Source organism: Ixodes scapularis, unplaced genomic scaffold, assembly GCF_016920785.2.
Source record: "Ixodes scapularis isolate PalLabHiFi unplaced genomic scaffold, ASM1692078v2 PGA_scaffold2__306_contigs__length_199485367, whole genome shotgun sequence".
NCBI lineage: Eukaryota > Metazoa > Arthropoda > Arachnida > Ixodida > Ixodidae > Ixodes > Ixodes scapularis.
In genome coordinates, this window is record NW_024609857.1 from 94,899,802 (window position 1) to 94,914,147 (window position 14,346).

The window sequence follows — 14,346 nt, forward strand, 5'->3', positions numbered from 1 at the left end:
GTTGACCCCGAGAATAGACGGTTTCGTCGCACGTCGCAAACTTATTTTAACGCCGTCGCGTACTCCCTCAGAAAGAACCACTAAACCCGCGAAGCAATCGTGTCGTCTGCTAGCATTACAAAAGCAGCTATGAAACTTTATTACGGCCTTTTATTTTTATTTTATGGAGTTGAGACGATAGAAAAAGTCTTAATAATTAGATACTCAGAAGACACAATGCTCACAAAAATTATTCACTTTTTTATGAGACAAATTTTAGCGTCACACACCAGCCCATATGTATTTGTCCACAACAGCGGCCCTAGCAACGGTTTGTATGGAGCACTGCACCATGTTGTGACGTCATCACTTACAGGGTAACTTCCTCGTCAGAATTTGCAGCTGGCGCTGCTGACATCGCCGTCCAATCTATAGGGTGGTTCAAATCACCAGGCTCGATCTAAAATGGATCGTAAAAATCGACGCCTGCACGTAGCCATCTTAAAGGAGCTGTGCAACGATATTCAATTGGAATGTTTTTCTTTTTACACGAGCTTGCTGGCACACCTGGGACTCAAGGATACTCGCACGCAACTCCATTGGCCAAGAAACTCCTTTGTTGCGGTGTAATATCAAGGACAAAAGCGATCATTTTCATTCAATCTCTCCTTTGCAAAATTCGATGACGTAACTCGGGGATCGCAGTACACCCAAGTGACGATATTTGAATGCGGTTCATAGATTGGACCCGAGCATTGCGTGGGCGCTCGACTTGGGCTCGTAACAATTGCTAGCTCGAGAAGCATTCAGGTTGTGACCCGTGTCCAATCGCTGCAACGACGACAACAGCCGAGCCATAACAATGTCTGGAACTCAGCGCGTGTCCTGCGCTTTGCCAACCCCAGCGCGTGGCTATGATCAACACTGGCGGCATATAATCGGCTCCAGATCACGTGGCCGCTTGTTCTGGCTGCGAGTTGAGGGGGTGAACGCTGCTCGTTTTTCTTAAATTTTTTTCTGGGACTTCTATTGTGTGGGGTGAAGAACGAACGCGTGTTTCATAGGTCATTAGCGTTATGGATCCGTTTTAAGCGGTATTTGCGCAAAGTACAAAAATTGTTGCGTCGCTCCTTTAACTTTTCGTCAAAGGTGTATTCACAGGTCGGTTTTTTCTTGTAAAATTACAAAGCGTAGTTCTCTTTTAGTAAAAAAATAGAGCCAAGAGACTCAGTCAGGGTCTACGGCGGGTGGCGACCCAGACGACCAAGTCAAGTAGCGCGGTGTGTTTGGCGTTCCTATTGATAGATGGCGTCGGGAGCAGCGCCTGAAGTTGTGGCCACTGATCTCTATGACAATTGCTGGATCATGTTTGCCCGCTCCGCGGATGCGGCCACTGGCGGCCATCTTTTTGGTAGAGTTATATTACCTTTAGCCAAGGTACAGCTGCTGCAGCCACTACAGAGCCGTATATGTAGAGAGTTTGGCCATTCGTTGGGAAGTATAGACAAATGAGGAGGCGCCATTGGCCGAAAGTGGTCTGGGCGTGTTTCAGGGCGTCTTCAGAAATTCGAATGTGACCAACCAGAAGCCGGAAATAATACCCTGGCGGTGGTCGCGAGAAACAAACCTGATAAGTGCATCGGAGTGACTCTCAGTGACTGAAAATATGGTACACGTGATGTTTCAATTACGCTCATCCAAAATGATGGTGGAAGAGTGCGACTAGCAGAACGATTGACATAATCCTTACGCCAAGCGTTGAGGGCCGGGAATATGCCGTCCGAGCGGTCAAGCTCTGTTCGAGCAAAACAGAGTTGAGCGGCGCATTCGTTTCTTACATCTTTCTGCATGATCATGATCAAAACAACACGTGCACCCAATTTTCAACCACAAAGAGTCACTACACTTCACTGTTAAGCGCTTATTAAAACCATATACGAACATATACCTTTGGTCAGAACTGTTTCTCGCTACCACCGCTAGGGGATTCATTTCGGTTTCTGGTTGGTCAAGAGAGCATGCCAAGCCCCCTTTCCGAGTCTGGCGCACGCCCTGGCTCTGCCCGTACCTCCCATTGACCAAACTCTCTCAATACACGGCTCTGAGCCACTATCATCCATCCATGGCAGACAGCGTTGTGGCAGTTGTGGTGGCAGGCTGCCATCAAAATAGCGTGAGTGATATTTTGTGCTTGATTGAAATTGTTTGACGAAATATGTTTTTGAAACTCGGCGTGAATGGTAGCCCAATCTTTGAGGACCCGGTGAAAGTTTCACGAAATCGCAGCACCGGGGGAAAAGCAGCACAGCACGCATCGAAAATCGCATCGAAAGATGCATCGATAGCAGACGCCGGTACGGAGTCTGCTCTCGATGCGAGCTGCGCTGCTTTCCCCCGGTGCTGCGCTTTCGTAGAACTTTTGCCGTGTCCTCAAAGATGAGGTTACCGTTCACGCCGGGTTTCAAGAATCTGCTTCGTCGAACAACTTCAATCAAGCACGAAATATCACCCACGGTACAGTGTACTAGGTCCACAGCTATATTATGGCAGCCTGCCGTCATTGCACTGTCCGCCATATTACTATCATGGCTAGAGATAATATAACTCTACCAAAAAGATGGCCGACCGTGGCCGCATTTTTGTCCATAGGCGGAGCTGGTCAAACGCGATCCAGCAAGTAGACATAGAGATCAGTGGGTGCGGGCCATAGAGTTATTATAATGTACGCTATAGAACTTTTCTGCAAGTGCGCCGCCATCTTGAATTGACGTCACTTCCAGTATGGGCGAAAACATGGTTTTGCCTTTGCCACGCCAATAGAAGGCATTTAGGATATAAGCGTAACCGTCACACTTTTTCTTTTTGCCTCCCCTTTATTTTTTTACTATTTGCAGGTTGAAACGTTGGATTATTTTTTCGTCGCCCATACCGGATACGCCTATTAGGTGGCTGGGGACGAGAGTAAACAGAAAAGGTCTATAGGTTCAACTGGCGCTAGTGTCGATGCGACTTCCGTGACGCAAATTGAAGCAGACAGCAACCAGTCTACTTTCGCGGTGCTCCTGTGCATTCCTATGAGAAAACGAGCGTGCATTTTGTCTCTTCGCCAAAAAATAACATGGAACACTTTGGTTATTTGGGTCGTGCCGAATAGTATGTACCCTGATTAACATTGTAAAAGTGTAATTGCTTTAGTTAGCGCATCTTTCTTCATCGATGGACGATGTTTACCTTCGCTACATTTCAGTCCCAAACATGTGTTCCGCAGCAAGTGTGTAAAAACAAGCGACGATTCAAAGCAAAATTTCAATCGAAAAAAATATAGAGTGTGTTCAAGGCTCGCCAGCATTCCGGTGACGCTTATATATTGATAATATGCCAGTCCTGTCACTGTATGAAAATGACCCCGTCGTGCATGAGCGAATAAAAACATTCAAAACGTAAACAATAAAGTACGTGGGCTATGAAAGGTGTCTCTTCGTATTGTTTTCTCTGCCGGGCAGCTTTTATTGGTCACTTGTGCCCGATAAATCTTTGAGAACAATTGTTAAAGATTTCGGGCGTGCGGGTGATGTTTTGAAGGTAGAATAAGTATTTTCACAGAGAGCACAAGGAATAAAGCAGTACTTATTGAAAATCGGAATCTATTAGGGGGTTTTTAATCGATTTTGAACGTACATGCACGGGTAGTTACTGATCCAGTGTTACTGCGTAGTTCTTGCCGTCTCCCTTAATTTTCAGATGTCCCTCGTTCGTTTAGTACGTATGTTTCTCATGCTAAAAAGCGCCGACGTCGTGTTCGCGCTAACAGTGTCCGACATTGCAGATAAATACACGTACGAAGCCGTTTTAGCACCGCTTTTAATGCGATGAATTTGAAAGAAAAACGCCGTAACTGACCAATTATTTTGTCGGCCCGACTGAGAAATGTCCCAAGCTACCTAGTACGTACGAATTATTCGGCATATTTGCTCTTATGATCGAGCGCAGTGAGAAAATTCACTCACTTTTTCCCATAGAAATGCATTACCGGAAGTCAGAGTACCGACTGGTTGCTGTCTGCTTCGATTTGCGTCAGCACACTAGCGCCACTTGAACCTCTAGCGTACATTATAATAACTCTATGGTGCGGCCGACCAGCGAAAGATAGCAGACGACACGCAGACGAAATCCGTTAGCAGCTATAGCGCCGCCTTTATGCAGACGCGTTTTTTCACTTTAAGTTTTGCTTTTATTGTTCGTATTTATTTTTAAACCGAAGGTACATTTCAAAAAGATTATATTCATTTTAATGAACCAGGGTGGTCGCGAGCCGTCGCGATAGGAAGGTAGCACCATTATCAATATGAACGCCAAACACACCCCGCTACTGGACCCCTGTCGTCTGGGTTGCTGCCCGCCGTAGACACTGGCGAGTTTCTTGGCCTTATTTCTTACGGAAAGAGAGCAACGCTTTGTAATTTTACAAGAAAAACCGACCTGTGAATTACACCTTTGACGAAAAGTTTAGAGACCTACGTGCAGGCGTCGATTTTTACGGTCCACTTTAGATCAAGCATGGCGACTTGAACCACCCTAATTATGACGTTATGAGCCTCCTGAGGTCAGTCAGTGGATCTGTTCGGGTGGTTCTCATTTAAACCCGTTCGCATTTCTACCTTCTCGTTTTTACCTCCTCATTTCAACCCAGCGCAAAACAACTTTCGCGTTTCTCCCTTTCTCATTTAAACCGTTCTCAAAAAAACTTTTGGGTTTTGACCCTTCTAAAAATGACTTTTCTCATTTTAACCTTTCTCATTTCAAATTTTCTCAAAACATACTTTCTGGTTTTTACCACTGCTAGAAAGACTTTTCTCATTTTAACCTCTCATTTCGAACCCAAATTAATCCAATATCGTGATCTCGCAATCTTTCTGCGGTATTTATAGAGAATTCGGGTAATTAATTGTCTTCGAGCCCTTGCCTGTGGCACCGGCGACCAAAAACGCGCCAGCGGCGCATCACGTGACCCTCTCCACCCAAATGCAAAGGACAATGAATTGGCGTTTTTATTTGACTGGGTCGCGAGTGAGCTATGTTAACTTCTTCTTCGATCATTCTATGGTACCATGAGCACGCTGCATACGCCAACAACATAAATTACGACTCTTTGAGATGTGTGTAAACAGAAGCGGCTTCACAAAACTTTTCAAAATATTGGCATTACCACAGCCCGTACAGCTGACAGAATATTAAAATATAAAATCAATGAAAGGGCAGATGTATAAATCAGTGTGGTGCTGCCCGCACGCGCGTCAAATTTAAAAAAAACTTTGCTTGGATTATCGATTAACTGTTGCCACGGAGGCTTGCCAGCGTCGCTTTCCATATTCTGTTTACTGTTAGTAGAGTTTCAGTAGATCGTTCCCATGACTCCGATAACGATACCCGATACTCCGCCACCACCTCCCTTGCGCATGCATAGTATCGTTATCAGGGCTACCGGAACGATCTACTAAAACTCTCTAGTACCATTTTTGGAATCCTCAGTCTTCGTATTGCACCCACCCTCCTTGAAATTGTAATGCGTGTTAAAGTTTCAAACTGCATCACTATGCATACTTTTTTTTTTTTTTAGCGGTGTAATAACTTGTTATTGCAGAGCTGTAAAATAAAGTGATGTATGATGCAGCCTGTGTCTCAGAGCAAACACACCTTGCTCAGGCTGGATAAATTCTTCCAAAAATGTTCTTTCTTTGAAACATAAATTATCTTTCTCTTCGTTATTTTTGCTATCTTGTCTCAGAGCACAACAGGGTGCCTGTCTCGATGGCTTCGTTTGCCACTCGAACCCTCTATTTGCCGCCTCAGCGAGCATTGTTTCGTTTGGTTCCCTATCCCGATTCGAATGTGACGATGCCTGATACAGTCTGGCAGACAAGCTGCCCGACCTCTTGGGGCTCTGGAAAACTTCTGCTGGTAAATTGCCAGTACACGCCTGAGAAGCGCGACCCGAAAAGCCTGCACCCGCCAGCCTTTGACCACGCGAACGCCCTTGCCGAAGATATGGGAAAACTTTTATTCAATGAAAATGACCACCCGAATCGTCCATTACAAGCAATAACACACGACTAGCACAATGATCCATCTGCTCCACACGACGATATCTTAACGACATACAGCGACAGAAGAGAAATGAAGTACCGAATCTGCGCTAGCACTTTTGAAACCACGTCACCATGTGACCACGTAGCTACGTCAACAGACTCGGGGTGGCACGCAGGCGTAAGGAAAATTGTTTCATGTGCTATGCAAGAGATGGTGCCGCTTCGCTTCATCTTCAACCTTCATCCTCAACTGTTTTTCCTTTTCTACACCTCACTACGGTGTTCAAATGACAACGGGTTCAAATGAGAAAGGGTCGAAACGCGAAAGGTTAAACCACGAAGGGCGTTTTGCGAATGGGTTCAGACGAGAAGGGTTCAAATGAGAATGGGTTCAAATGAGACGGGTATAAATAAGAAAGGGTCGAAACGCGAAAGGTTAAAACGAGAAGGGCGTTTTGCGAATGGGTTCAAACGAGAAGGGTTCAAAAAAGTGAAAGCCGCTTACAACTCCCTGTAACGCCGAATTAGAGCGCAGCTCTTGAGGAGGAGGAGGGAAGGGCGCTGGGGGGGGGGGGGGGGGTTAGACTAACCAGGGGGGGGGGGTCACGTGACCTTGGGGGTCACGTGACCCCCAATGCCGATGATGTCATCACTGACGTCACTGATGATGTCATCAGTGACGATGAAGATGCGGGTACCGATGACGTCATTAGTGACGTCACTGATGACTTCACCAGTGATGATGACGATGACGATGCGAATGTCCGTGACGTCATCAGTGATGATGACGATGCGGATGCCGGTGACGACATCAGTGACGTCACTGATGACGTCATCAGTGATGATGACGATGACGATGCGGATGTCGGTAACGTCACCGGCATCCACATCGTCATCGTCGTCATCACTGATGACGCCACCGGCATCCACATCGTCATCGTCATCATCACTGATGACGTCACCGGCATCCGCATCGTCATCGTCATCATCACTGATGACGTCACCGGCATCCACATTGTCATCGTCATCATCACTGATGACGTCACCGGCATCCACATAGTCATCGTCACTGATGATATTCGATAATTTAGATCACTCCGGTTTACAAAGAGATTTATACAACATATTTACAGTCTAGACATATGGAGGGCTCTTGAAGGTTGATGTTGCATCGATCAACGGTTCCAACTAGCTCTGCTCGCGCCGGTGGCCTCACTTCATCTTCTTCTTAGCACATGCTCCTTGGTCTTCTTTTCCTGTGAGATGTGTAGTCGGGCGCGTATCCACATTTAGCGAGAAATGTCCTCAATATTTAATATCCTCCCCGCCGAATGAGCATTGCTCATTCGTTATGAGCTTCCAGTTGATGTAACAGTTGAATGGGACGTCTAATCGTTGTTCCTCCTGACAAACGGACCACGCAGGATCGGACGTGGCCGTCTCGTCCCGGGAACACTTGCACGACGCGGCCAGTTTTCCAGGTTTGTCGCGGATGGAAGTCGTCATGCAGTAGCACCAAGTCATTCACCCGTAAATTACTCGAGGCTGCCGGTGTGCTGTGATGAAATGACCTTAAGGTACAGAGATATTCCTGGCGCCAGCGCTTCCATAGGGTGGTCGATAGCATCTCACGGTACTTCCAACGGCGAGTTAGATCGTTGGCTGATGACAACATTGGCTCTCCTCCACGAGTTGGCAAAGAAGTCAGTCGTTTACCGACAAGGAAATGTGCGGGTGTCAATGGTTCTGGTTCGTTCGGGTCAGAGGAGATGGAGGTCAAAGGTCGAGAATTAATTACAGCCTCTATCTCCGTCAATATGGTGCTCAGCTCTTCATAAGTTACGTAACTGCACCCCAGAACCTTTTTCAGAGGGGTCTTAACTGATCGAACCATTCGCTCCCAAAACCCGCCCCACCAAGCCGCTCGTGGAGCGATGAATTTCCAGTTGATGCCTTGACTGGACAGGTAGTTGAGTGACTCCTGTTCTCTCATTGTTTTCCATATCTTTCTGAATTCAGCAGACGCTCGGTGGAAAGTCTGTGCATTATCAGAGTAGATCGTGTGGCATAGTCCGCGACGGGCCACAAAGCGACGAAATGCCAAAAGGAAACTAGCTGTAGACAAGTCGCTCACCACCTCCAGATGTATTGCTCTAGTGACTGCGCAGGTCAGTAGCAGAATGTATGATTTCTTTATCTTGCCTTCGTCCTTGGTGAGGACAGGTCCGGCGAAGTCGAGCCCCGTGACTGCAAAAGGGTCCGCCTCCAACACTCGGTCTCGTGGAAGCGGCGCGACTGGTTCAGTCGCACTCTTGCTGCTCATCCTTCTGCAGACAAGACAACGGCTCAAGGCCTTCTTAACTACTTGTCGAGCTCGTATAATCCAGAACGTCTCACGCAGCTGAGTTAGAGTGTCCATGCACCCTGCATGTAGCAGCCGTCGATGTGTGCTAAAAATCAGTAGTTCCACAAAGTGGTGAGTCGAAGGCAAAACGACAGGATGTGCCGTCTCATAACCGAGGTCTGAATGTTGTAGGCGTCCTCTCAGTCGTAGCAGCCCTCTGTCATCTATAAATACATTCAAAGTGCGCAGGTCTGACGAGCCACTGCACTGTTCGCCTCGTTCTAGTTGGTTTAGTTCATCCTCAAAGGCTTCCCTTTGAACTTGAAGGAGCAGCCTAAGACGTGCCTCCCTTATCTCTTCAGGTTTGAGTGGACCCTGGAAATTCTCTTTCGTGTGTCTACAATTATTGACAAAACGTAGCACCCAAGCAGTGACCCGTTGTAGGCGATTCAATTCTCCAAACTTTCCGATGTTTACCACAGGCGTACAGGAGCTCGTAGCAGTGTGGCTCACAGTTAGTTCTGAAGTTCTTCTTTCTTCATTGGCTGCGGTATCTTGGCTACCAATGGGCATAGTAGGCCAACATGTGGGTGACTCTGCCAGCCACTTTGGTCCTTTCCACCATAGGTCACACTTCTGTAGACAGTCCGGAGGGACGCCCCTGGTTAGTAAATCCGCCGGGTTCTCAGCTCCAGGGCAGTGTCTCCAGTTACTGGGATCTGTCCTTTGTTGAATCTCCATAACTCGGTTTGCCACGAATGGTTTCCATTGAGTAGCCAGGCCCTTTACCCAGTGTAGAGCAATCATTGAGTCTGTCCACAGCGTCACTTCTGAGAGATCCGACTTAAAAACTCCCTTAAAGTAGGCACAAAGTCGAGCGCCCAGCAACGCTCCCATCAGTTCCAGTCTCGGTAGAGTCAAGGTCTTTACTGGCGCAACGCGCGTCTTGGCCATAACGAGGGTCACTGTCGTCTGGTTATCACAGTCACTACGCAAATACGCGACTGTCCCATATGCCTGGGGGCTAGCGTCCGTGAAGACATGCAGCTCAGTTCGACCGCCGTATGCAGCATAGCGACGAGGGATCGAAATGTCCTCGAGATGATGCAGAGCTTTTATCCAGTTGCTCCATCTCAGACTTACGCTTGCAGGTAGCGGAGTGTCCCAGTCCAGCCCAAGTGCCCAAAGTTCTTGAAATAACATCTTGGCTGTTATCGTCACTGGGCTGAGGAGGCCGAGGGGGTCGAAAATTCTCGCTGATGCTTGCAGTACAAAGCGTTTTGTGTCACGGTTGATTGTCAGAAGCTCCAACGTGCTTTCTAAAGAGTATTTAAGCTCGTCCCTCTCTCTATTCCACTTAAGTCCCAAAACACGCGTCACACCTGACCTCGGTGTGGGAGTATCACAGGAGAGGCTTCCAACCCCATCTTCGTCAAATCGTTGTTGCAATGTCTCGCTGTTGGAACTCCACTTCCTGAGCTTCATTCCTGCTGCGCTCAATATTTGCTGGGCTTCCTTGTAGAAGTTTGTAGCTTCTTCAAGCGTTTCAGTGCCAGCAATCAAGTCGTCCACGTAAAGGCATTCGTCCAGTACTTTTGCAGTCTCAGACAAGTCGTCTGAGACGTTGGCCAGGTGGTGCTTGATAGTCGCTGCCAGCATGAAAGGGCTGCTCGTTGCACCAAATGGGACGCGCGTCATGCGCCATGCTTCAATCTCCGAACTTGTGAAGTCTTCTGTAGGGGAACGTGCGTACCACAAAAAGCGAAGGGCATCACGATCCTCCTGCTTGATCAGAATCTGTAAGAAGGCCTTCTCAATATCTGCGGTGAAGGCAATCGCAGGACGTCGGAAGTTGATGATCAGCTGTAACAGGTCCGGATTGAGGCTTGGGCCCGTAGACAATGCATCGTTGAGGGACAGACAGCCCGGTGCCTTTGCAGACGCATCAAACACGATGCGTATCTTAGTCGTAGAACTGTCAGGTCTAAAAACAGCACGATGAGGCAAGTAGTAAACTCGTTTCCAAGTGTTATCCACCTCGCCTGCTGGCACTTTTTCAGCAAAACCTTCTTTCAGGTAGCTACGGATCGCTGAGTCGTACTGCGTCAGTCTTTCGGTGTTGCCTTTTAAACGCCGAACCAACTTGTCTAGACGCTGTAGCGCAACGGCTTCGTTGTTCTCTAGGGGTCGATTTAGGGGCTTCCACGGGAGGTTTGCCTCATAACGGCCCATGACCAGAGCTAGGGAGGAAGTGAAATCTTCTCTTACTTGTTCTTCCTCTTTTCCGCGCGGAGAGTCGTTCACGGAGATTCCGAGGCTCTCCAACTCCCAGAAGGCTCGAAGTTCGTTTGAGAGGCTCAAGGTCGGTTTTGCGACGCCGGTGTTCAAGACGGCCACAGTAGTGCAGGACAGCACAGAAGAAACCTGAGGAACTGGGCCCTGCAGTGTCCAGCCAAAGTCCGTCTTCAGCGCGACCAAGGATCCGTGTATCTTGCGGACTTCCCCGCTCACCATATTCCAATAGTGATCTGCCCCCACTAGGATTTCAATGCTCCGCTTGGAATTAAGGAAGGGTGAAAGGGTTACATCGGCTAATTCTAGCTCTCCCACGCCAGCAAGGTCAACCACGTTGCCGGGAAGCACCAACTGGTCAGAACAGATGTTTTCTATTTCAAGGGCTTCCAAGCAGTGTTCTTTGCGGCTGTATTGGCTTCGCAACCAAAGTCGCACTAGCCGACGTTTTCTCGTAGTTCCACCGGCTGTTCTGCCAAACGAATAGATGGTCACCTCCTCCTCGCCGATCACTTCCAACCTCAGCTCTCGTGAGAGCTGCTCGGTGACGAACGAACGTTGGCTGCCTCCGTCAAACAGACAGCGAGCAAGACGCTTCCGGTCTCGTCCGTCTACCCATACTTGAGCCGTTTGTAGCATTACGGCGTTCTTGTTGATGGCATTCAAAGACGCCAGGGAGTGGAGCTCGGTAGTGTCGGTCGCTCCTTGATAAGACGGAGGTGACGTACCACAAAGTGGAGTGATATGGCGTCGGCCACATTTGTCGCAGCGAAGGAACCGATTTCGACATTCTTTTGAGGTGTGTCCTCGCTTCGCGCATCTGTAACACCTCCCTTCGCTCCTTAGCCGTCTCTTCTTTTCTTCGATCGGAATCGCAGAGTTACATTGCGGCGCTTCATGTAATTCGGAGGAACAAAGAGGGCACCCGTCGTTTGAGGGTTTGGCACCAACTGCGAGGGAAGCAGCAGACCCCTTTCCTCGGAGATTGTCGCTTGATCGATCTCTGTCGCTGTGTATTTTCAGAGGTTGCGGTTGGTCCCGTGTACTGCCGTCGTGTACCTTCTCTCTGCTATCCAGCTCTACACGCATTGATCGCAGGACAGCCTCAAGATTTGAGCTTTCCGGTGTTTCATTACTAGTACTCTGACTCTTGTAGAAGTCCACGGCCCAGTCAGCGGGCAGGACGCAGAACAACGCAGCACACAACATTGCCCCGTAGCTGTCAGAGTCGATGCCCAGAGTCCTCAGCGAAGCGATGTTGCAATGAACGTGATCATGTAAACGACGGAGGGCTCCGACGTCACTCAGCGCCTTCACTTTTGGCAGGTTCAGCAGCTGCGTGAGGTGTTCTTGAACAAGGACGTCTTTCTTGCCAAATCTTTCTTTTAGAAGCTCCACGGCATAAGCGTAGCTGCTCTCCGTTGCTTGAATGCCGCTTACCGCCGCCGCCGCCTTGCCCGTCAGCACAGTCCGCAGGTATAGAAACTTCTCCACGCCGGAGAGCTCGATGTTGTCGTGGATCGCCTGTCGGAACTGCTCCCAGAAGGGAAGCCAATTCAACTTCTCTCCATCAAACCGTTGGAGTTCGAGCTTTGGAAGTTTAAGCTGTCCAGCTCGGCTCTGGGTTTGAGTGGTCGATCGTTCTGTGGTCTCGGTGACCCTGCTCTCGATAGATGACGATGTCCTTGTCTCTAGGCGTCGAAGACGTGTCCGCATTCGGGTGATCACACTTTGTGTCTCCCTGACGGCCTTGTATTCTTCGGCGAGGTTCTCGCTCTTTACGTGGACCTCGATGAGCGCATCTTGCTCCTTGAGTTCCCTTGCCAGGACATCCAGCTCGTCCGTTATTTCTGCGAGGCGTTCTTCGTGATGAGGCCTGAAATCCTCAATTGACACCGCCGCTTGGATCTCCTCGCTTAGATGTTCAATTTCGGCTCGCGTCACCAACCTTTTCGTCTGGAGCCGCTCCATGTTCGCTGTTCGCTGATCTCGTATTGTCGCTGGAGTCCCGGGTTTCGGCACCAAAATATTCGATAATTTAGATCACTCCGGTTTACAAAGAGATTTATACAACATATTTACAGTCTAGACATATGGAGGGCTCTTGAAGGTTGATGTTGCATCGATCAACGGTTCCAACTAGCTCTGCTCGCGCCGGTGGCCTCACTTCATCTTCTTCTTAGCACATGCTCCTTGGTCTTCTTTTCCTGTGAGATGTGTAGTCGGGCGCGTATCCACATTTAGCGAGAAATGTCCTCAATATTTAATAGATGACGTCATCATCATTGATGACGTCATCATCACTGATGACGTCACCGGCATCCACATCGTCATCGTCATCATCACTGATGACGTCACCGGCATCCACATCGTCATCGTCATCATCACTGATGACGTCACCGGCATCCACATCGTCATCGTCATCAGTGTCGATGACGTCATCGGGGGGTCACGCGACATCGGCGGAGGTCACGTGACCTCGGTGGGTCACGTGACCTTGAGGAGGGGGTCACGTGTCCTCAGGGGAGTCACGTGACCTCGAGGAGGGGGTCACGTGACCTCAGGGGAGTCACGTGACCTCGAGGAGGGGGTCACGTGACCTCAGGGAGTCACGTGACTTCAGGGGGTCACGTGACCTCGAGGGGGTCACGTGCCCCCCACGAAGTCACGTGACCCCGGTGGGGGGCTCGCGCGGTGCATTATGGGACATTTCCCATGATGCACCGCGCGGTTACGCCGACGCCGACGCCGACGCCGACGCCGCTCAAGCCGGAAACGGGCCCCTAAGAGCTGCGCTCTAAAAAGAATGGGTTGTTTCGAGATACACCCGATCTGTTCAGTGGTCAAACCACACTGATTCCGGTTTCGGTAGGGAAGGGCATTGCGACCGCTGCTCAGTGACTGCGGCCGGCGTGGATCTATGCAAGGAGGATCAGCGAAGTTGCCCGACCAAGGTCATTGCTGTGGTCAGTATTTCACTATTGGCCAATCTCTCATTATGGCATCGTTAGTAGGCTATTTTATCGACAGAAATAAGAGTAATTCAGACTGTGAGCTTTGGCGGCGTTGGTTTAAAGGGACCATGAAGGCAATTTAATTTTTTTTTTTCAAAAAAGGTGTTTCCGCAAGCATTGTCGTCTTGGCATGTCACACAATTTTTCCTAGAAGGATGTGACTGTTATTTCTGTACCTGCAAATAAATTTGCGAAACCGAAACAAACATTCAGATTTCTTCCCTTTTTCGCCTCTGGAAAGAGAAGTGACGTCAGGGAGCACTGTCGGCATCGGTAGGATTTAGTGCACACTCGGTGTGGTTCCCGTGGTTCGCTCTAGTGCACGGAGGTCTGTGAAGAAAAGCTGAAAGAAATAGACGACAACGCCGCGCTCGCAAACGAGTTTGATCTCCCGTTCAGCGACCTCACGCCGACTGAACGGGAGATGCTGCTAAGGACGCAGAACTCTGGATTGGCGACCGATGCAGCAATGCTGCGCATTGCTGCGTCGGTCGGCAGTTTACGCAAACTAACGTCGCCCGATCGACCGCACGTCTTTAGCCAACCTTTCGCGCAACCTACTGTTGCACATAAACGCGGCATGATTGGTGAGACACCAGTTCGCAAAGCGAACACGAGACGACGCACGAAA

The 14,346-nt window shown here is 49.1% G+C and overlaps 1 protein-coding gene across 1 annotated transcript; it reads right to left on the reverse strand.

The window, feature by feature from the left end:
- Nucleotides 1-11,543: 11,543 nt before the first annotated feature.
- On the reverse strand, nucleotides 11,544-12,672 carry LOC121836553. The gene is made up of 2 exons (XM_042291480.1): nucleotides 11,761-12,672; nucleotides 11,544-11,651 (listed from the first exon to the last, which is right to left on the reverse strand). The coding sequence occupies exons 1-2, from the start codon at nucleotides 12,670-12,672 to the stop codon at nucleotides 11,544-11,546; spliced, it is 1,020 nt and encodes a 339-aa protein (XP_042147414.1).
- Between the last annotated feature and the right edge of the window lie 1,674 nt (nucleotides 12,673-14,346).